This window comes from Xenopus laevis, chromosome 6L, assembly GCF_017654675.1.
Source record: "Xenopus laevis strain J_2021 chromosome 6L, Xenopus_laevis_v10.1, whole genome shotgun sequence".
NCBI lineage: Eukaryota > Metazoa > Chordata > Amphibia > Anura > Pipidae > Xenopus > Xenopus laevis.
Genome location: NC_054381.1, coordinates 619,761 through 643,813, shown reverse-complemented (window position 1 = coordinate 643,813; position 24,053 = coordinate 619,761). Strand labels below are relative to the sequence as shown.

General features: G+C 41.5%; 1 protein-coding gene across 2 annotated transcripts; it reads right to left on the bottom strand.

The window, feature by feature from the left end:
* Positions 1-8,156: 8,156 nt before the first annotated feature.
* LOC108705560 (amiloride-sensitive amine oxidase [copper-containing]-like) lies at positions 8,157-17,615 on the bottom strand. Of its 2 annotated transcripts, XM_041566810.1 has the most exons (5): positions 17,513-17,615; positions 11,903-13,467; positions 10,093-10,381; positions 9,535-9,667; positions 8,157-8,899 (listed from the first exon to the last, which is right to left on the bottom strand). In XM_041566810.1, the coding sequence occupies exons 2-5, from the start codon at positions 13,443-13,445 to the stop codon at positions 8,615-8,617; spliced, it is 2,250 nt and encodes a 749-aa protein (XP_041422744.1). In that variant the 5' UTR covers positions 13,446-13,467; positions 17,513-17,615; the 3' UTR covers positions 8,157-8,614. The 2 variants fall into 2 exon arrangements, with proteins under 2 accessions (XP_041422744.1, XP_018097942.2); XM_018242453.2 differs by lacking the exon at positions 17,513-17,615 and having other exon boundaries at positions 11,903-13,937.
* Positions 17,616-24,053: the final 6,438 nt, after the last annotated feature.

Sequence of the window (24,053 nt, the reverse complement as noted above, 5' to 3'; positions counted from 1 at the left end):
ACATTTAAAGGTCAACACCAGAATTCCACCCCCCCAATTCAAAAGTGAAAACATTTAACCCTCGCTGGTACTGTCTCTGCATGTCCATAAGTGCAGTGTATATGGAACCATATTGTGAGTCCAAATAGAAATCCAAATTCCAAACAGGCGCCTCGGTGACAAGTGAACTAAAAAGAAATTCATATCATTGTACAAAAGACAAAACAGAATCTGCTGAGGAACTGCTCCAGGCTTTAGTAAGCAAATGATTAGTTACATATTACATAAAGGAATTAATGCTCCAACTATCATTCATGCCTATAGGGCTCATAGTATTCATTTGTGTAATCCCATAGGCTTCTCTCTGTGACAATATCGTTTTGGTATTTCCCCCTCTCCCAGGCTGATGTACCTTCTCCACAACACACCATTTTAGTTGCTTCAGATTATGACATGAGTTCGAAAAACGTCTGGATACTGATGTATAGTGATGGGCGAATTTATTCGCCAGGCGCAAATTCACAGCAAAAATTCGCTGGCGTTAAAAAACGTCAAAAACAAGACGCCGGCACCGTTTCACAAATTTTTCGGCACAAATTCGCCCATCACTACTGATATATCTGTGGCCGTACCAGGTATAAAGTTTCTAATATTCCCCCTGTGTTCCTTTATAGGCTCTGTGACGGCTCTAGTGGTCTCTCCAATATACACTTGTCCGCAGGGGCATTTCAACATGTATATTACGTCATTTGATTCACACGTGACATAATCATTCAATTTGATTGCTGTTCCTTTTGTCGGGTGTCCAACTGTATTCCCCTTAATAATGGAGGTGCAGCAAATACGATTTAGACACGGGAAGGTCCCTTTTTTTGGGTTACTTAGAAATAGACTTTGCTTTTTTCCAACTAAGTTGTCTGAGGGGCAAAGCTTGTCCTTCAGGGACCGACCTCGAGTTTAGGAAAATAAAGGGGGAATTGCAAATAAGGGTCCACATTTTTTATCATGCTGTACAATAGGCAAATATTGTTTAATGATGTGCTCTATGTTTCTGAATTCTTTTGATACAAATGGAATTCTATTTGGCTTATCCATCACAACCTTTTTATATGCCATCTGGCAAGAGATATTGCAGTATTCGAGCTCACTCGAGCTTTATATCTTGGCCTGTGAGATTTTTAAATGAACAATTTTGTCTTTTAAAAATGAATATGGACTTTTAGAGGAATCCAAGTCACAGTTTTTTAACGCTGATCCCCTTAGAGATCATGATAGAAATCACGGTTTTTAGTATAATTCATGCACTTTATTGATTGAAAGGTCTATGTCAGTAATCAGTATCACTATAGAATATACATTATGTACATTTGTTTGTGGATATATTTGAGCACAATGGGATGCCCTTTAGAGTAGAGGCTGGTAGGAGAGTATAAAATATATTTACACAATATTATAAGGACAGCACATTACACTATTTGTATATCACACAACATTGTAATAAAATAGAACATTATATTTATATAGGCCAGACTGTAAAATTGTAATATATGTTGTTTTTCTTTGCACAATATTTATTCTTTAGTGTTTAGAGTTTACAGCAATATGATTATTGTATTTTATGTTTATATTCTTGTGGGTGTATAAGTATTGATTGCTGTACATAGTTACATAGTTACACCTCATCATAAAAAGCAATCAAATTCGTCTGACATGTCCTATCCTTCATAAAGCCATGCTGATTGTTGCTCATAATGCCATTCATTAGGACAACATTTTGAATGTGATCCCTTAACAAGCCTTCAAATAATTTGCCCACCACAGATGTCAAGCTTACTGGCCTATAATTGCCAGGCTGAGATCGTAAACCCTTTTTAAATATAGAAATGACTTGAGCTTTCCACCAATCCATAGGCACCATACCAGATTAAAGCAAATTTGAGAAAATCAGAAATAGAAATCATAAATTACTTAGAACCCTGGGGTGTATGCCATCAGGCCCTGCAGCCTTGTTTACATTTATTTGTATTAAAGCTTTATGAATCATATCCTGAGTCAGCCACTGACTAGATTGAGCTGAGCCATTAGTGCAGTTATAAAGTGAGCCTGGGAACTCACACTCCTCTATTGTATACACTGAAGAAAAGAACTGATTTAACACATTTGCCTTATCTGTATCTGTTACAACCATACTGGTACCATTATTTAATGGAGCAACACTCTCAACCTGCATCTTTTTACTATTAAAATACTTTAAAAACTTTTTAGAGTTTGTCTTAGCCTCAACCACAATGTACTCTTCATTTCCTTTCTTTACCTTCCAGATTGCTGTTTTACAACATTTATTATAGTGTTTAAATTTATTTTATATTTATTAAATGCAGCTTCTGTCCCCACAGACTTTTAGTTAATGTCTTTCTCTTCTTTCCTATTAACCCAGTAAATATCTGGGTAATTAAAATCCCCCATTATCATTACTTTACCCAAACTAGCAGCCTTTTCTATTTGCATCAGGAGCTTCGCCTCCTCCTCGTCACTTACATTAGGGGGTCTATAGCGACCCTACAATTAATTTGCTGGACTCTTTACAATTGGTGAAGAACTCCACCCATACGACTTCTGCCCCCTCATTTTCTAACATAACCTCCTCCTTTATATTAGATTTAAATCCTGCCTAACATACAGACATACCCCTCCTCCTTTTCTATTGCCTCTGTCCCTGGGAAACAAAGTATAGCCACTGATATTTACTGCCCAGTCATGTGACTCATTCAGCCATGTTTCAGCCAATCACATCATATTTTCCTTCCAACACCAGCAGCTCCAGCTCTCCCATTTTACCAGTCAGACTCATTGCATTTGTAAACATACATTTAATACTGGTCCCATATTGAACATATGACATGTGCTCCTCCCTATCCTTAACCCCCAGCCAAATCTCCTCCCCATTTTCCCTTTCCTTGCCCACTATCTCATGTAACCTGTCTTCCAGATTGGTTGCGCTTAACCTAACTGTAGAGGTCACCCCAGGTGTGTCTTTAAAGTCTGAATATTTTGGCTGCTGTCAGGAATCCAGATTTATTTTCACTGCAGGGGTCTCATTCACTTGACTGTAAGTTAAGAATGGGTTGCACCGTATTGTCAGCACCTCAGTCCTTGTCATTGGGGTTGGCATATTCCAGGTCATGGCACAACCTCCATCTCCATCCCATTGTGTGGGACTGTTACAGGAACCTCAGCTTCAATAGATTTACAGGGCTCATTCTCTATATCTGCACCATTGTCTTGTTCTTTTACCAAGTTACCATGGCTGGTCGGGGGGTCCTTTTAACCCCATACACACAGGAACTAGAGTACAGGTTGTACCAGCTTCAGCACTGTAGCCTTTCACATTGGAATGTTAGACTGGTAGACTGGAATAAATGAATGGGCAAACATATGGATTGACATATAGGGTGGATTACATAGGGCCCATGGCATCAGTTATCTCTTCTGGGACCTGGTACAGTAACTTTGATTATATCTGGGTTCCTGGTGGTCTCCTAGCAACCAGCTGAAACCCCTTCAATTTCTGGTGACCCATTAGGGTTTGATTAATGATTAATGAATCCACTGTGCAATATGTGTGTGTATGTAATGTTACAATCTACAACAAAAACCCACCAAGGCTCTCTGAGGTGGCCAAGCAAATACATTACAGGAAGCCAATGGGGACATATAGTGGTTTATATTAGTGGTTTATATTTCTAAATCAAGCGCTTTCATGCAGGGCCAGACTGGCATGCTCACTTCAGGTGTGGGATTGGTTATCTGGAAACCCATTAGCCAGAAAGCTCCAAATTATGGAAAGGCCAGCTCCCATAGACTCCATTCTAATCAAACAATCCAAATGTTTAAAAATGATTTTCTTTTTCTCAGTAATAATAAAACAGTAGATTGTAATTGAGCCAAACTAAGATATAATTAGTCTTTATTGGGAGCAAAATCAGATTATTGGGTTTATTTAATATTTACATGATTTTCTAGTAGACTTAAGGTATAATGAACCAAATTTTGGAAATATCAGTTATCCAGAAAACCCCAGGCCTCGAACATTCTGGATAACAGGTGCTTTACCTGAATACATGCGTGACATTGGCGACCAAGCTCCCCCACCCGCACAAGCTAAAAAGAAAATATTTCTGGCCAGGGCCCCCAATAAAATTAGGGGGGGGGGGAAGGTGGTCAGGACCTCCGATAAAAACTTAAAAAAAATTTGGTGACCAGCCCCCCCCCCAGTTAAAAAACCATTGGTGGCCCACTCCCTCCAAGTAAAAAAAAAATTGATGGCCGGACCCCTGAGTAAAAAAAAAAACATTGGTGGCCAGGGTTCCCCATTAAAGGTAAAAAAAATATTGGTGGTCCGGGCTTTCAAAGAAAAAAAAATATCATTGTTGTTCAGTAGAAACGTTTCCAATTTGACAGTTACAGATTTCAGAAGTGCTGACACCTACTGGTTACTTTTCAGAACTGCAGAGGAGCCGCAGTCACTTGAGACATAGAGGCGACATCTAGTGGTGATTGTCAGCAACAACAGCCTCATTAAATCGACAATATCAGGACAGCAGAGAGGCCCATGCGGCCCATTTACATTACAGAGACAGCGGCCCAACTGATATTTATCTGAATTCACAGATGGACACTCCGGGTCTGCTTTTACATTCACAGCCAGTTAATGAAGCAATTTGTGTTAGAGATAAAAACCTCAGAATTCTCCCACCAGCTCCACATTCCTTTTTCCTATTTCATCTGTATCTGCAGTTCCTGTCACACTAGTCAGCTGTGCGGTTTTACAGTTTTACCCTTCACTTGCCTCACACTGACTGTCCCAAATGTAAGACTATAGGAAAATTAATTAAATAATATAACACTCTTATAATGAGCTTTAGCCCAATATTTGCTCTGGATGAGACATGTTATTGCCAGGGGATGAGCCCTCACAATGATGTGGAGGCAGGGTGTTGTGTTTTATTATTGTGTATGGAATGTACAACAAATGGGAGGCAGTGGTTCCTGCAACTTAAATTTAGAATTTATTTATTGAAGTGAATAATCCACAATGAAAAATTTAAAAATTATTATTCTTGTTCATGTAAGTGGGTAATCTCTAATAGGCAAAGGGCTATGTTGTTGACAGGCAGTCTTTGGCATGGATTGGAAAGTCCTCTTGTGATTGGTCAACTTTGACCGATATGGAAATGAAGGAAATTTGGTGGGTTGTTCTCTCCCTATGGTTATACGGGATAGGGAAGTTGAGGCTTACTAGGCACAGGTCAACACATGGTAATGTGTTGGAATGTCAGATCTTATCATGGAAGGGATTGGGTGATGTCAAATTGTCATAGAGTCTAGTCAAAAGGCTATGTGTCTTACAGCTCTTGTGATAGATGGGTGTGGGTCTTCCTATTCTTTTGTATGGAAGGAGGAATCTATAATAGGCAAGGGGCAATATTGTTGACAGGCAGTCTTTGACATGGATCGGAAAGTCCTCTTGTGATTGGTCAACTTTGACCGATATGGAAATGAAGAAGACTTTGCCGTTTTTTCTCTCCCTATGGTAATACGGGATAGGGAAGTCGAGGCTTACTGGGCACAGGTCAACACATGGCAGTGTGATGGACAGAAAGCTCTTGTAATACAGATACATTCCATCCCCCTCCCTACACCAATATCCCTATAGCCAGACATACACTGACCAATCAGTCTACATCCAGCTCTGCGTATATGAATAGAATTGGGGACCCACAGAAAAGCGGGTATTTTGCTGATTGGCAGTTAGGACTAGTAGATGTGGATATGGGTGCTGTCAGGTTACGGGTCTCAATATCAGTAAATTTGACTTCTTTAATCCTACTTTCCCCCCTGACTTTGGATGATGTTACTTCCAGTTTGGGGTGACAACACTTGTTGGGTCCAGGCTTTAAATATTGGATTCACACAGGACTCGACAGGTACTGGTTTGGGTTCTGCAGAATTTTTACTTGTACTGCTCCTGAGACATTCAGTTGAGTTGTGTAGATTGGCCCTATTAATTGGGATATTAAAAAGTTGGAATGAAGCCCCTGTCCCAAAAGCTTACAGTCCATGTATAATTAAGTTATGCCCTGGGCACTGTCCAATTGATTTGTCCAGGCCCGGATTTGCGGCAAGGCCGCATAGGCCCGGGCCTAGGGCGGCAAAAAAATAGGGGCGGCATGCCGCCCGGCCGCACTATGGGGACGCGTGCGTCCCCATTCATTTGCAGCAGCTGCGCCGGCGTTTTTTCGCCGGCGCGCTGGGAAGGAGAGGTGAGGTGGGCGCTAGGACCGCGCGGCCGCCTGGTCGGACCGCGCGGCCTAGGGGCGCGCCTCTTAGAAATCCGGCGCTGGATTTGTCTCCTCACATTCAGAGCCTGAGTCCTGTATAGAATGCCAGTCTGCATATGGGTGGCAATGCCCTTATTAAATATGTCACCGCAGGTTCTGGATAGTGATATATTCCCAGCTGGTCACACATGTTGTGTTTTCCTACTTTAGACAAACCTCCCAACATTTAGGAAACAGAAAGAGTTACCAAAAGATTTGGCGCGTGTATCATGGCAAATTTTTTTTGGCTATGCCCCTAATTACCATGTTCATTTTACAGAATTTGGGAGGTTGTGAAAGTTTGAACACATTTCTGTGGGTTTTATATGTTATTACAGTTTTGCAAATGAAGGTGAATTGCCCTTTAAGCTGTGAGTCTTCGTTCTTATCTAAAAATGTTACAAAAGTATGTTAAGTATCTATTCTGGACTCTCTGCCAAGACCCAATGAAGTTAAAAACTTTGTATCTGTTTCTGGCTGTTCAGTGCAGCAGATCAAAGAGAAACTCGGAACTTATCAGACAGCGGGTTGAGCTGTCAAAAGCAGGACTGTCCCGCTCAAAACGGGACAGTTGGGAGGTATGCTTTAGGGTGACTGAGAGAGGATGAAATTGTGAGGTTACATAGGAAAACGTTTCTGCCCCGGGGGTAATTCATTGGAGTAACAGAGGCAAGAAGGGGCATTTATCTGTCATTTCTGCACAGAGTTATTCCAGCCCCTCTGACCTAAACCCATATTTTAGTGTAAAGAGTACAAATATCTGCTACATTGATTATAAATTTTATTCCCTGATGTCACTGGCCCTTTAAGTAAGTGCCCCTAGAGTAGATGCAATTTTAGCCCCCAGTGCCCCCTACAGAGTTTCCCATGAGGCCACAGTGGCCCAACAATCATGGGAATCCAGAAACATTACTGTCTTGTACCACTTAGTGGCCCATTTATCAAATTACACTTAGTAGCCCGTATTGTAAACATAAATGAACCCCTTTTACTTATCACACAGTTTCCAACATCAATGGGCAACACTCACTCACCATAACATTCATCAGCCACTCGAGCCCCTCACTGCTCATTCCACAAGGATTCCCACTACTAGTGGGGCACAAACGGCTCCTTCAACCACAGGCTGATATTTGCCATCAAGCCAATGGGTTTCCCAGCATTCCCTGGGCCTCCTGTGCCAAGTATTATGAGTGAGAGGGGTGCTGGGCAGAACACGGGGGGGTATAAACTTGCCAGTCAGTAACTTTCAGTTCCAGCTCAGGACCCACTATACACACAACCCATGTCACCAATATCATAATAATAATAATAATAATAATAATAATAATAATAATCCAGTCCTCTTCTCTTAGCTGCACAAAGCCCAAATGACTCCACTGGGAAGAAGAACCTCAGCATTTCCCAGAACTCTCAATTGAATTCCTAAATAAATTCAGCTTATTTCCCCTTTGAATGTGACAATGAGGGAACACGTGGGCATCACATTCACTTGGGCAAAATCACCGCCGTTACTTTTGCACGTTGGAACCAAACATGAGCAATGGGTTCAGGCTCCAGAACTGACCTTCATTAGTTCCAACCTGCAGTGCAGTGTCACACAATGTATAGAAACAACTGGCTCAGACCATTGCTGGACACAGGGTTCCCTCAGGTGCCAATTAAAGGAGAACTAAAGCATCAGAAGGAATAAGTTGAGAAATGCTGTAACTGTGTTTGGGGAATTAGTTCAGCCCAAAACCACCCCAGATTCTCACTATCTCACAATGGATTCCTCTTATAGATAAATATATATATATATATATATATATAGAATAAGCACTTTTGCCATTTCCATACATTTTTTACTACTCTTCTAATGTGAACGTTTTTCACTAACATTGCTGTGCCGAGTGTCTGCTTGAGGCTGAGGGCGAGAGAACTATACGGAGCAGAATACGGAGCAAAATACGGAGCAGAATACGGAGCAGAATACGGAGCAGAATCTGGAGACAAGACCAGTATCAGTGACTAAATCCCAGGAGTGGCCACTGCTGGGGGGAACCAAGATACTGGCAGCCCCCCATATTCCTCTTTCCATAGAGACACAAGAACAAGAACATAAGGATCATGGAGTCAGGAGTCGGCAGGAACAGCACAAAAAACGTTACTCATTTTGTTCATTTCATTCCATAATATTTATCCAGTTTCCTTTGTTTCTGTCATTTATCTCTCCGTAGCCAATCACAGCATAGATACAAGACTCCGCCCCCTTATCATAGGGTCCCTAAGAACCCAGAGGTCCCATTATAGCTGAATGGCTCATCAGAAACACAGTGGCCAACGACCTCTGGGGTCCATCGCTGGATGTTGACTCTGGAGAAGGAATCGTCTGCTGGTCTCACAATGACTGGACTCTTGGAAGCCACCGATGGATCCTCATCAAAGAAGTTAAAGGGGCGCAGTAGGAACCCAACAGCATTTCCTGGGGTTGTTGTGTTGGGGATGTCTTCTGCATGAGGGATGTGTAGGAAACCCACCGTCACCCAGGCAACCAGGTCCTGATCAGATAAAAGGGACCCTTTTATAAACACGGTCTGGGATACTCACCCCCAAATCTGTTTTCAGGGGCATTTATTTACAATTATGGCACTGCCTTTAACTTTGTGTAGCTGAAAGTAGCCAAAGTAGCTGAGACCCAGTCTGAAGGTCAGTTAGGAGGAGATTTGGGGTGAGTGTTTATTTGTACCCTGGGTACCCCTGGAACTATAGCAGGGTGACACCCCAATGTTTCTATATATCTGTAACCTTGTTATGAGCTAAGGGGGCCCAGTCTGAAGGTCAGTTAGGGGGAGATTTGGGGTGAGTGCTTATTTGTACCCTGGGTACCCCTGGAACTATAGCAGGGTGACACCCCAATGTTTCTATATATCTGTAACCTTGTTATGAGCTAAGGGGGCCCAGTCTGAATGTCAGTTAGGGGGAGATTTGGGGTGAGGGATTATTTGTGCCCTGGGTACCCCTGGAACTATAGCAGGGTGACACCCCAATGTTTCTATATGTCTGTAACCTTGTTATGAACTAAGGGGGCCCAGTCTGAAGGTCAGTTAGGGGGAAATTTGGGTTGATCATTTATTTGTACCCCGGGTACCCCTGGAACTATTTTGGTGACTGTTACAGCAACACAACTAATTACCTTGTTGACAATGTCTTCGTTGTTGTGAATAAAATTCTCAAAATAAACCAATGGGTCCCAGGGTTCATTCTGGGCGTAGATGCTGCTGCTTGTGGGTTCAGCATTACTGTGGCGCGTGACTGCCAGGCTGTACCTACAAAGAGAAAACAGCAGAGGGATTTCGTTATTTCTGGGACAGTTATTATTTTAGGGGGGTAAATGGAAAGGAAAGGGGCAGTACCTCTAAATTAATGTAGTTTATGTATCTGAGCTACTGCTTCTTTTCCCTATGAGAACCTGTGAGTAATATTCTATATAAGCAAGAAAAACAGTTGTATCCCCCAGAAGGATAAACTCGTAGCTAAATGAGGGGGGCTAGTGCCTGTCTAGTGGATCTAATGTTAAATTCTGTCCTGGGTGTGACACTGATAGGGCCCCATCTAAATGGGAAATAAACTATATTTACTGTAACTTGCCTCCCTCCAGCTGTGGTGGAACTAATACTAGACTTGCCTACTACAGATAATTAAAGTGGGGTTGGAGTCCCCATGGTTTGAGCTAAAAGGAAGGGTCAGTTACCTGGACCAAGATATTCCCTTCTCTTCTTTCCAGCCTCTGGGCAGTATTTGGTCACCATTGGAGTTGTACTGGATTCTGTAGCTTTTTGGGTGCCCCCATTTGTTCATCTTATTGGGATTCATGAAGGTTAAGTACTTGGGGAGGGGAGAGCCAAATCTGAAGGCTGCGTGTCTCTCAGTGGACTTCAGGTGATGCTCCAAGCGGTGCTGGAATATAAAGTCCCCGGGGCTCCAGGGGTTGGAGATGTTCTCAGCCTTGAGTCCCACTGTCTCAAAGCTGTTCTCTGTCCCTAGGGATAGTAGCACATTTCACTACTAAGGTTAGACAGTTTGGCATATTAAATGGAACTCCCATCCTGGTACCATGTGACTGTCTCTACTTCCTTAACCTTTGTGAGAGAATTTCCTGATGCTCATGTGACTGTCTCTACTTCCTTAGCCTTTATGAGAGAATTTCCTGATGCTCATGTGACTGTCTCTACTTCCTTTGCCTCTATGAGAGAATTTCCTGATGCTCATGTGACTGTCTCTACTTCCTTAGCCTTTATGAGAGAATTTCCTGATGCTCACTCAACTTTCTCTACTTCATTTGCCCCTGTGACAGAATTTCCTGGTGCTCATGTGACTGACTCTACTTTCTTTGCATGGGGTTGTGCCAGTGTTGGACTGGGACTCCAGGGGCCCAACCAAAAACTGTAGACCATCGGCCCACTCTCAGTATTATTATTCGTCTTCTCCTTGCTCAACCATTATTCTCCACTGTCTCTTTTCTTTATATAATACAATCTATTATTTCATTTATTTAGTCTCTTTTTTTCTCATAGAAACAGGGAATTGCCATGAAATAGGCCAAATGTTTATCAGCATGAGGGGCCACTGACACCTGGGCCCCCCTGGAGTTTTCTTTGTATCCCAGTGGGCCAGTCCGACACTGGGTTGTGCATTTCCTGGTGCTCATGTGACTGTCTTTACTTCCTTCCTCTTTATAAGAGAATTTCCTGGTGCTCATGTGACTGTCTTTACTTCCTTCCTCTTTATAAGAGAATTTCCTGGTGCTCATGTGACTGTCTTTACTTCCTTCCTCTTTATAAGAGAATTTCCTGGTGCTCATGTGACTGTCTTTACTTCCTTCCTCTTTATAAGAGAATTTCCTGGTGCTCACTCAACTTTCTCTACTTCATTTGCCCCTGTGACAGAATTTCCTGGTGCTCATGTGACTGACTCTACTTCCTTTGCACGGGGCTGTGTATTTCCTGGTACTAGTGTGACTGTCTCTACTTCCATTTCCTGGTGCTCACATGACTGTCTCTATTTCCTTTGCCTGGGGCTGAGCATTTCCTGGTGCTCGTGTGACTGTCTCTACCTCCTTTCTGGCAAACAGCAATGCTATATTTAATTTTAGCAGGGACTCTGTGTATAAACTAAGGATTAGAGCTATAAGAGGGTTGTTTATGAGCACAACTGCACAACATGCAATTTCAAGCACAAGACACCACAAGTTTTTCACCCACATTGTTTTTTCTCTGCAGGAGAAGAAAATGGGCAATGGGCAGATACCCAAAATGGGAATATGGCTGCTGTACATAAGTGGTAAACTACAGAATACTTTAAATTAAAAATATCCCCTGCTTGCAGGTAACCCTAATACACTGGTTTATTGGCAATAAAAATTAAGTAAACCCTGCCTGCCTGTGTAAATAGAGTGTTGGATGAAACCTATTAAGACACAGGAGCTCTTTGCAGATAGTGGCCAGGCTGGAACTGAACTCAGAACTCTAGTCCTACATGACCAACAATGGGATATACCTTACCTGCAATGTCAAGGTCCACCTTATAATGAATTAAGTGAGTGTGCAGGTTCCCCAGGACATTATTATTGACTTTGCTGCCATAGACGGCCCCATTTGGTGTGAAGAAAGTTGCCTGGATGTAGCCTGTAGGGTGAACCTTAACCTCTATCACCCCATTCTGGTAGAAGATGAAGTCCCATATGTAATCATAGTTATCGACTGTAGAGCAGGTTCTCAGCACCAGGACATGGTTCTCAAGGCCACCATAGAAGTTATGGGCCCCCCTGTAGTTACTGTCGAAGTGACGGCGTAAGGGCACTCCAGTGGGGAGCTCAAAGATGCAAATGGCATTCTTATAACGTACTGGTTTGTTTGTGTCATAGAAGTGATGGACATCCTGGTAAGTGGCAACCTCAGGGCAGTCAATGCCTTTGGCCAACTCATAGTCATCTGAGCCCATGCCCCATCCAGTGTCAATAGATTTGGTCTGCATTGCAGCGGGGGTGACCCCACTATAAAAAGCAATAGCCTCTTGGATGCTCACCTCATAGGCGATGCGTTCGTTGTTATACTGTATGTCATAGAGCTGCATCCCGGCCGATGTACTTGAACGGAAAGCAAAGCTCCAACCAGCGTACTCCACATAGTTACCCATGACCCGGTAGCGTTTGCCCTGAGGCTCACACACTTTTGGGCCATGTACATTTGATTTGGTCTTGTACTCCCCACGGGGTATAAATGTGGAGTAGGGATCACTGTCCATATGCACCGGCAGGCGGAGCTTGGACATTTGGTTACTTGCATATTTCCTAACCAGTTCCTCAACACTGTCAAAATATTGTCCATTGTACCAAATCTTTTCTACTGCCCAATCCTTGGGGTCCAGGGAGCGATGATTGAGCAGGATCTCAATGCCTATAGGATGGAGAAAATACCCTTCCACGTACTTGTTTATCATTAGCCATGACCTACGCTCCCCAGATTTCAGGCCTCGGGGTGCAATGTCGATAAAAGAAAGGCATCGTTTGGTGCAGTTGTAGTAGGAAAATCCAGAAGTCTCCAGTAGAATGTGATTCATTTCCTTCATAACCTCCAGCATCTTCAGGTGAATAAAATAATACTCTGTGGTGGTGACTGGCCGGGATTCAAACTTGATTGTCTTGTTCCCCCTATAGACATTAGGTCTGTAATAATTGGGGTGGGGAAGTGGGCCCACAATGTATTCTGTGACATTGGGATTAGGCTGGTCTGCAAAATAGATGACCACTTTGGCCTCTCTCAGAGGTTTGGGACCATTTTGGTCCAGAAAGCTGAGCACTTGCAGTTTTTTGGGCATGTTGAGCTCCATCATGAAAATTGTGTTTTGTTTCAGTTTATGCTCAGTGGATCCTAAATTAAGAATATCCTGGTCCATCAAGAAGCTCTGAACAGAGGTCATTTCAGGAGGGGTAAGGTCAGTAAATACGGAGGCTTTGTATCTGCCTCTATATGTGGGATGAGCACTGCTGGAGGCAAACAAGAGACAATGGCCAATGGCCACCCAGACAAGATTTACTGGCCACATATCCAGATGGATTCACTGATACCTAGAAATGTGAGAACAAATTATTGGACTTTCATCAGAAATATACAGTACCTGATGGAAGATTTCATGGTTAGTCATTGGATAACTGATGGAAGCTCTAAAGCAATGGTTCTAGAACTTTGTTGGTTTAAGTCCCCCTTTTAGGGCCAGTCATCAATCATTGGTTTATCAACCATCAGCTATAGTCCCAGCAAATAAATATCACCCTAAATCCCACCTTATTAACCTTCTTAACCTTCTTCCTGGCTTTCAGGGTTATCTAGGACATTATACTCAAACCTTCCTCTAATTGTCCTTCAGGCCATTGCAGTTCCAATATAGTCCCTTTATTTATATATTGCCATTATACTCCACTTCTACTTATTGTATTATCCAATGATAAACTCAGTATTCCTCTATTATACACAACATAATTACATATTTCAGTTGGGTTGAAGAAAGTCCATCAAGTTCCACCCAATGTACTTGTAAAGTCTAATCATGTCCCCTCTCAAGTGCCCCAACCTTGTCAGTCTCCCTCAGAATTTAACTCTTCCCTCCCTCTAACCAGTTTAGTTGCAGAGATATTTCCTGCTAAAGGACCTTGGGCTGATACAGAAGCACAAAACATATTGTACAACTTTTCTTAACTACTTTCTTAGTTAAGCTTTAACTCTCCTTTAAATTCATTTTGTAAGCTCTGTTCTACATAAAACCACAGTAGTACAACTCATAGTATATAATAGATGGGGAGCAAGTAAAATGCTGTCAGATATTATTCAGATTTTCTGGCCAATAAATCAGGTTCAAGAGCCCCTCCCCCTAGGGCCAGACTTCCAGCCAATATTTGTTAAGTTAAGACCAGTGACCTGCTGACCCCGGGGATTACACAATGAATGGAAATTGGATTGTTGGTCAGTGACTTGTGTGAGAAACTAGAGAAAGGGCCCCACTCTCAAGCTATGACTCCCCTGTCTTCCCACCCACTGACTAATGACTCCTCCCTCTGCCTACTGGCTCCTCCCATTGACCAATAACTTCTTGCTCTACCTTCTGACCCCTCTGAATACAGATTTTCCCCCCTAACCCTACTGACTTTTGATGAGGCAAATTGAGCCTGTGCAACTGCCCCAGCCCCTCCCCACCATTTATATTCCCTCTACACAATGTTATTCCCTGCACCCCCTCCCCAGGGTCCTGCACCTCTTCCTGTGTGTATGTGAGTGTGTGAGTGTGTATAAGTGTGTGAGAGTTTGTGTGCGTGTAACTGTATATATGTGTGTATGAGTGTGTATGAGTATGTATGTATGTGTATGAGTGAACGTGAGTGTGTGTGAGTGTGAGTGTGTGTGAGTGAGTGTGTGTGAGTGTGTATAAGTGTGTATAAGTGTGTATGAGTGTGTGTGTGTGAATGTGTGTGAGTATGTATGTATGTGTATGAGTGAACGTGAGTGTGTGTGAGTGAGTGTGTGTGAGTGTGTATAAGTGTGAAAGTGTGTATAAGTGTGTATGAGTGTGTGTGTGTGAATGTGTGTGAGTATGTATGTATGTGTATGAGTGAACGTGAGTGTGTATGAGTGTGTGTGTGTGTGAGTGTGTGTGTGTATGAGTGTACGTGTGTGTGAGTGTGTGTGATTGAGTGTGTATGAGTGTGTATGAGTGTGTGTGAGTATGTATGTATGTGTATGAGTGAACGTGAGTGAGTGTGTGTGAGTGTGTGAGTGTGTATAAGTGTGTATAAGTGAGTGTGTGTGAGTGTGTGTGAGTATGTATGTATGTGTATGAGTGTGCGTGAGTGTGTGAGTGTGTGTGTGAGTGTGTGTGAGTATTTATGTATGTGTATGAGTGAACGTGAGTGTGTGTGAGTGAGTGTGTGTGAGTGTGTATAAGTGTGTATAAGTGAGTGTGTGTGAGTGTGTGTGAGTATGTATGTATGTGTATGAGTGTACGTGAGTGTGTGTGAGTGTGTATGAGTTTTGTTTATATAAACTATAGTAGTACTTATCTGTTATCTACTGTGTATCCTGTGCTTGAATGGCTGCCCCCATGGCTACACAGCAGCTTGTTTATATAAACTATAGTAGTACTTATCTGTTATCTACTGTGTATCCTGTGCTTGAATGGCTGCCCCCATGGCTACACAGCAGCTTGTTTATATAAACTATAGTAGTACTTATCTGTTATCTACTGTGTATCCTGTGCTTGAATGGCTGCCTCCATGGCTACACAGCAGCTTGTTTATATAAACTATAATAGTGTTTCTGAAGCAAACAGATCAGTTGTACAAATGCAGGGCAACACTACATTATATTTTCATTACTTTAAAACACTGTTCCTTTAAATCTCTACAAACAGTCTGTCTGTTATTGCATGGGGGGGGGTGGGGTTTTCCTGTATTGTGTAAGTGAAGGGTCACCACAAATATAGAATGAAATCCAGGAACATTCACTAAGATATGAGAAGTGCACTAAGCGGGGGGGAGGGGTTAGACCACGCCCACGTTCCCCTCATTTACCCTTATTCAGGTTCAGGTCCCTGGGACATTTAGTAGAATAAATGCAGTGGCCTCATTATGTTTCTATGTGTCACACAGCAGTATAAATGCAGTATAAATCTATTATTACTGTACATAATACACAATATAATGGTATATATATATATAATGAGTGGCCAGTGATGGTGCCCGGCTGTGTATATAGAGTAGGACACACAATTGTTTAGGGAATGTGATTATTATACAAGTTTCCGTATAGATGTAATGATTTAATGGTGTATTGGTGCCAGTCTGTCCGTAGATTGTGCCAGGCTTGTGGGTACAGCTGGGGGGTTACAGTTCAGCAGTTTCAGGGAACAGTCCATATATATAAAAATTAGTGATGGGCAAATTTATTCACCAGGCGCAAATTTGTGGCAAATTCCTGCATTTCGCTGCTGGTGAATAAATTCACGAAACTGCGGCGAAAACCCAAAATGGATACAGACACCCACAATGAGACGGCCGTGTCGTTTGCCAAATTTTTCGCTGCTTTGCAAATTTCACAGGATATTCACAAATTTTTCAGCGAAGCAAAACGGGACAAATTGGCTCATCAATCATAAAAAAATAATAAATTCGAATTCTTGGCAGCCACTTATGTAAATCAGAAAGGGAACCGCTCTTATCATAAATGCAGAACAGGGTTTGATCCTTTCTGCCAATCACATACGTTGTTTCCAGAAGGGACCAATCATACGATAGGAAGTCTGTTATAGGGACTAATCCAGCCCTGAATTGTAACTGGGCCAATCACAGCTAATACTGCTGGGCCAATGAGGAGTCATTTAGTGAGCATGCCCAGTTTAGTCTGTGTGTAACACCCGGGCAGGACTCTTGGGAATAACAAGGTGTATTACACAGGGACTTTATTATATGGGAAGGAACAGGGAATAGAGACTGGTTACAATTAATGTGAAACACATTTATACACAAGATTCTGTTGCGCTGCTTAAGTGACGTACATGGAACTATCAATGTCCTATTGTACATTTTACTCAACCCACTAAGTGAATCTTTTTTATTTTCAGTTTAATTCTCCTTTGGGAACTTTTATCTCGTGGGCCCCTCAGCACATTCAGGATCCGCTTTATCTTCAGTTACAGAATAGAATCCGTTCAGGTAAAAATACTGAATATCAAGTTGGTTGGACAGAGACAGGTGAGTGTGATCAGGTGATACAACAGGTGATACAACAGGTGATACAACAGGTAATGGGGATGTACAAGGGAATGTCCGGGGGACAGAGAGTTAATTTGGGGGAGACATAAAGAAAAGGCTGTTTATACAGGTGACTGGGGACACAGGGGTAACTGGTCCGGATGTGGCAGAAGTAACAAAGAGGGTTAATAGTTAGTTGTTGGGGAGCAGAGACAGAGGGGTTAAATAGAGACAATAATAATAATACTAATAATAATACTAATAATAATACTAATAATAATAATACTAATAATAATACTAATAATAATACTAATAATACTAATAGTAATAATACTAATACTACTAATACTAATAGATATAAAGTTGTACTTACACAGTTACCTGCTGGTCTCTCTGTTCTCACTGCCGTGTGATGTCTCTGCTATTTCTCATTAAATTTCCCAGGTAAATATTTTCCTTCCAATAACAAATAATTCTGATCATACAATGAATTGGGTCCCATGACTTCAGCCTGTTATTAACCCTCTCCTCTCTGCAACTTTATCACATACATTGGGACAATGATATAAAATGCAATGGAGTAACTAGAGGTTACTGGGCCCCGCAGCAAATTCATTTTAGGGCCCCGAAACAAATCCAAACATTGTCCATTTTTACAAATATAAGTTGTAATTGCTCATTAATTAGGGCCTTATGGGGCCTCTATACCCCTGCCCCCCCCCCTGCAGTCACATGATCTGCAAGAGCTGTGCTGGGATTGGCCAGAGACACCCTCCAATCCCTGTGCTGCTCTAAGATAAAATCCAGGTCTCCCTCTTGTAAGTGCAAGTGTCAGGGATGGGAATCAATTGTGAATAACGGGAGTGTGAGGTTACGGCACAAGCTCCCTAATACATGGGGGACACATGGAGGGCTCTTGTCAGGCCGGGTAGAGGGTTCCCCAGGGACCACAGTTCTGACATGAGGTTGGTCCCCAACATATGGGAAAGGATAGGAACCCTAGTGTCTTGTGTGATTTTATTCTCTACTTTGTGTCTATGCCTTTGTGTTGTGTGTGTGACTGTGTTTTACCTATTGTGTGTGTATTGTGTGTGTCTTGTATATATATTGTGTGTGTATTGTGTGTGTATTGTGTGTGTATTAAATACATAGTAAGTAAGGTTGAAAAAAGACACACATCCAGTTCAACTTTTTAGTTTTTTTTTGTTTTTGTTTTTTATATCTGCCTAACTGTCAGTTGATCCAGAGGAAGGCAAAAAAAACCATCTGAAGCCTCTCCAATTTGCCTCAGAGGGGAAAAATTCCTTCCTGACTCCAAAATGGCAATGGGACCAGTCCCTGGATCAACTTGTACTATGAGCTCTCTCCCATATCCCTGTATTCCCTCACTTGCTAAACACCATCCAACCCCTTCTTATACCTATCTAATGTATCAGCCTGTACCCCTGATTCACTTCCCAGCTCTCCCTGTAACACCCCTTTCCCTCCTCTAATCTCATTGGCTCCCTCCTGTCTGCTGGGAGGAGCTACTGGTGAATAAAGCATCCGACCCTTCCTTGTACCTATCTAATGTATCAGCCTGTACCCCTGATTCACTTCCCAGCTCTCCCTGTAACACCCCTTTCCCTCCTCTAATCTCATTGGCTCCCTCCTGTCTGCTGGAAGGAGCTACTGGTGAATAAAGCATCTGACCCTTCCTTGTACCTATCTAATGTATCAGCCTGTACCACTGATTCACTTCCCAGCTCTCCCTGTAACACCCCTTTCCCTCCTCTAATCTCATTGGCTCCCTCCTGTCTGCTGGGAGGAGCTACTGGTGAATAAAGCATCCGACCCTTCCTTATACCTATCTAATGTATCAGCCTGTACCCCTGATTCACTTCCCAGCTCTCCCTGTAACACCCCTTTCCCTCCTCTAATCTCATTGGCTCCCTCCTGTCTGCTGGGAGGAGCTACTGGTGAATAAAGCATCCGACCCTTCCTTATACCTATCTAATGTATCAGCCTGTACCCCTGATTCACTTCCCAGCTCTCCCTGTAACACCCCTTTCCCTCCTCTAATCTCATTGGCTCCTTCCTGTCTGCTGGGAGGAGCTACTGGTGAATAAAGCATCCGACCCTTCCTTATACCTATCTAATGTATCAGCCTGTACCCCTGATTCACTTCCCAGCTCTCCCTGTAACACCCCTTTCCCTCCTCTAATCTCATTGGCTCCCTCCTGTCTGCTGGGAGGAGCTACTGGTGAATAAAGCATCCGACCCTTCCTTGTACCTATCTAATGTATCAGCCTGTACAACTGATTCACTTCCCAGCTCTCCCTGTAACACCCCTTTCCCTCCTCTAATCTCATTGGCTCCCTCCTGTCTGCTGGGAGGAGCTACTGGTGAATAAAGCATCCGACCCTTCCTTGTACCTATCTAATGTATCAGCCTGTACCCCTGATTCACTTCCCAGCTCTCCCTGTAACACCCCTTTCCCTCCTCTAATCTCATTGGCTCCCTCCTGTCTGCTGGGAGGAGCTACTGGTGAATAAAGCATCCGACCCTTCCTTGTACTTATCTAATGTATCAGCCTGTACCACTGATATTGTTTTGTATGTGTATTATATGTGTGTTAAATGCGTATCGTATGTGTATTGTGTGTGTGTGTTGTATGTGTATTTTATAGTGTATGTGTTTCACGAGATAGTGACACCTGCCTTTGCTAATCGCTAAATTGCTAATGACAGGCATGCTGGGAATTGTAGTTTAGCATCAGATACTACAGTTGCAGGGGATTATGGGTACTGGTTAAAGCGTTACATCGTTATACAGAGTATTTTTGCCATAACTACATTGTATAGTTGTAAGGAAAGGCCTGTGATAGTTCTGGATCAGAATCAATGAGTTGTAGGTGGGTTTTACTAACACTTCATTTTATTACAGAGAACACGTCTCCAAATTTGGCCTCAGATCAGAAACACAAGGAGAATTATGAAAACTTTATAACTCATAAAAAATGGTGACAGTGAATTCAGATTTCTCAATTGAGAAAGTGAGTCGGATGACGAGGAAAACATTTTCAAGTAAAAAGAAAAGAGAAGAAATTCAGTTGATTTGACTTATTCCTCTAGAGACGCCGTGAGCTGAATGAATGAGACCCTTCACAATGAGACATCTCTCGAAATTATTCAAACCCGTGGGCTTCTTTATTATAAGGTCTAGTTTATCCCAAATACATTTATTTACCCAAATACATTCTGTACACAAAACTATCCCTAGTACATAATAAATGTTACTCAGGGTACATAAGTATTTGTGACTATATATACAGATAGTGATGGGCCAATTTGTGGGGAATTCCCGCGATTCGCTGCCGGAAAATAAATTTGTGAAACTGCTGGGAAAATTCTCCAGTGAAAATTCACCGACGTCAAAAAATAATGGAATACGAATGTGTCCCGGCGTCTATAAAACACGCGGTGACGTCAAAAACGAGACACAGGTGCCGTTTCGCGAATTTTTCACCATTTTGCAAATTTCGAGGGAAACGCCCCAAATTTACCCATCACTAATAATGAGAATAAAATCTGTTTTGTGCACAAAAGAATGTCATTATATATATATATATAGGAATTCCATTCTGTACAATTTAACCATCAATGTGTGTCACAAATATATAAGTAACAAACAGACTTATGTATAAAGTCACAGAATGAATTGTGTAATAAAACCTTGAGTAGAGAATATATAACAGTGTAACTAGTTCATGACAAGATAGTGACAAAATAGATCTTGTGACAGAAAACAAGTGTTTATAGCACAGGATTCATTGTGTCAACAAAACACAGAACAAACACTAACAGGTTAAACACTAAAGCTTCTTACCTGGAACATCTTCCAAATGGATCAGAAATAGAATTCGGAACTTGATGATGATTCTACAGAGAGAAAAGTGTGTCAGACATAAATATAATCATTACAGGTGATATTCCCAGGGGCACAATTACTATGGGTCGGATATCGAGGGTTAATTAGTTGAAGGATTTACTGCAATTCCTTAGATCGAACGATCGAAGGAAAAATCAAACAATTAAATCCTTTGAATTGAACGATTCGAAGGATTTTAATTCATTGATCGAACGATTTTCCTTTGATCAGAAATTGCTAGGAAAGCCTATGGGGACCTTCCCTATAGAATAACATTGAGTTCGGTAGGTTTTAGGTGGTAAAGTAGGGGGTTAAAGTTTTTTTTAAAGAGACAGAACTTCGACTATCAAACGGTTCAATTGTCAAACAATTTTTACTTTGAATCGTTCAATTCGAAGTCGTAGTCGAAGGTCGAAGTAGCCAATTTGATGGTCGAAGTAGCCAAAAAAATACTTTGAAATTCTAAGTTTTTTTCCTGCTAATCCTTCACTCGAGTTTAGTAAATGTGCCCCTTATTGTAGTAATCTGCTCTGTTTCTATCTTTTATATGTGGAACGGTCTATTTCCTATGACAATGACTAGTGTCAGAGGGTCCAAAAAAAACCACTTATTACTCAGCTGCTGCAGACTACACAGGCCTGTCAAAAAAGGGGCCAAAAGTGCTGGACTATAGCCCCCAACTCCAAAGGGCACCCAAATCAAAAATTCAAAAATATATTCCAAGTCAATACTCTCAAAGTTAAAAAGTCACTCTTTATTTAGCATAAATATTAAAAAGTAGCAATACAGACCAATTGATGCTCCGCCTTACGCGTTTCGCACCCACAGGCACTTATTCATAGGCATTACTGTTGTTACATTCGGTCACAAAATTTATACCCCAGGAAATCCCTCCCCGAACATTAAAACCAATCACGTGTTGCCACCTCACGTTTCTTTTCTTAAAGCAACATACACATCAAATTGGTCCTATTAGTATTGTTTCTCTGCCTGTACTCTGTTACATCTCAGAACTATTTTATATTGGGATACCCACATTTAGACAAGCATTTAAATGGCAATCACTGCCCCATTACATTATGTTCTCTCTCCTAATATTATTATTTGTATATGTCACATTCAACACTACATTTAAGGGGTTATTTATTAAAATCTGGATTTTGCTCATGTTTTAATAAAAACAAACGACCAAATTCCCATCCACAAATTGATCTTATTTGCCAATATTTTAACTCAAAAAAATCATATAGAGTAAAAACATAACAAATTTGTGCATCAATTTGAATTGCACAACTTTTTCGGATTGCCGCATGAGAAACCCAAATGTATCAAGTTTGATGCTTGAAACACTCAACTGTTTTATGATATTGGCCGATAAAATGGAATTTTTCCGATTTATATTTCGTATGAAACTCAGCAGAGACCTTGATACATTCAAATTGGAACTGGGACGTCTGCCATTGACTTATACTGGACCTTCACAGGTTGGACATGGAGCATTTTTGGATTTGGACTTTTAGCAGCCTCAGGGTATCAGAAATGTCAAAAAATTCAGTTTTTCTACTTAAAAAAAACTCACATTTTTCAAGATTTCCCAATTTGACCGTTAATAAATAACCCCATTAGTGTCCTGACTCTGGAGAGAAGAAATGTTTTGTGTGTGAAATTGGAAAAAAAGGAATCGTAGCTAAAGTGTTAATGACGAATTAATGGGCTAAAATGTCTAATAAATGGACCTGGGATCTGCTCAAGTGTAATAAATCTCATTTATATATAGAGGAATAGGAATATGTGTCTTTATTCCTCATCATTTAATAGAATCGACAGGCTTGTCACATATTCTTTTGGCCTCACTCGTCTCATATTGATGGACATTTTTATACCCCATTAAATTCTTTACAGAACTGCCAATAATTTCATGGATTTATTCCAAAAATGTAGTCGTTGTGGCAGAATTCCGAGCTCATTTACTAACGTCAGTCGTAACTTCCAAATGGGCAGTTGCCAGTAGCAACCAATGGACTATTTGCTTTCACTTCACAGCTCATTCCTGATTGGTTGATATAGTCAGTTACAGTTTAGCCCTTATATTTGTAAATTAGTCACCGGCAGAATTAAATTGGTCTGATGGGTCACGGAAAATTCTTATGGGTCTTGTGCCCCAATTGGTGGTAAATGAAGATGTATTGGGAGTTAATAGGCCCAGGTTCCATTTATAGATTCATTCTGATCAGATAAAAAATATAAACTTCCCATCAGTAAAAGTCACGATTTAAATTGATGTAAATAATCCACAAATAAATCGGCTCAACACCAACATTAGAAATCTATTCTTCACTTGCTGTGAAGTCAAATTCAGTATAAAAAGGTAAAAGTCAGAGTTGGAATTAGCCGAAGTTGCCGAAAATCGGAATCCAAAAATTCTCCATGTAAAATCTGTAGAACTCAATGGCAGATGAGCCTTTTACAGTTTGAAAATATCGTGGTCTGCGCTGGGTTTTGTACAAAAATTCAAAACATTTTTTTTTTTCTGGTGATAAATTCAAGTCATTCGGTCATTGAATCCAAAAATATCAGCGATTTGAATTTTGGTTTTGGGCTCACTTCTGGATTAGGGGATTAAAATATGGGAATAAATGAAGCTTTCTTTAGTTGCATGTAGTGATGGGCGAATTTATAATTAATTCACGAAACTGCCGCAAAAGTTTGCCAGCGTCAAAAAAAATGGATGCCAGTGTCCGTTTTTTTGGACGCCGGCGCATTTTTGCCAGCGAATTTCGCTGTTTTGCTCATTTTTAGCAGTTTCACGAATTTCATTTACAAACGTCAGTCGTAACTTCCAAATGGGCAGTTGCCAGTAGCAACCAATGGACTATTTACTTTCACTTCACAGCTCATTTCTGATTGGTTGATATAGTCAGTTGCAGTTTAGCCCTTATATTTGTAAATTAGTCACCGGCAGAATTAAATTGGTCTGATGGGTCACGGAAAATTCTTATGGGTCT

Bases quoted from the DNA above. Each gene is read 5' to 3' on its own strand.
- LOC108705560 (XM_041566810.1), bottom strand. From the start codon at position 13,445: ATGTGGCCAGTAAATCTTGTCTGGGTGGCCATTGGCCATTGTCTCTTG. The intron at 10,382-11,902 runs GTAAGGTATATC...TACTATCCCTAG, and splicing joins GGTGGACCTTGACATTGCAG to GGACAGAGAACAGCTTTGAG. The intron at 8,900-9,534 runs GTAATTAGTTGT...TTATCTGATCAG, and splicing joins ACGAAGACATTGTCAACAAG to GACCTGGTTGCCTGGGTGAC.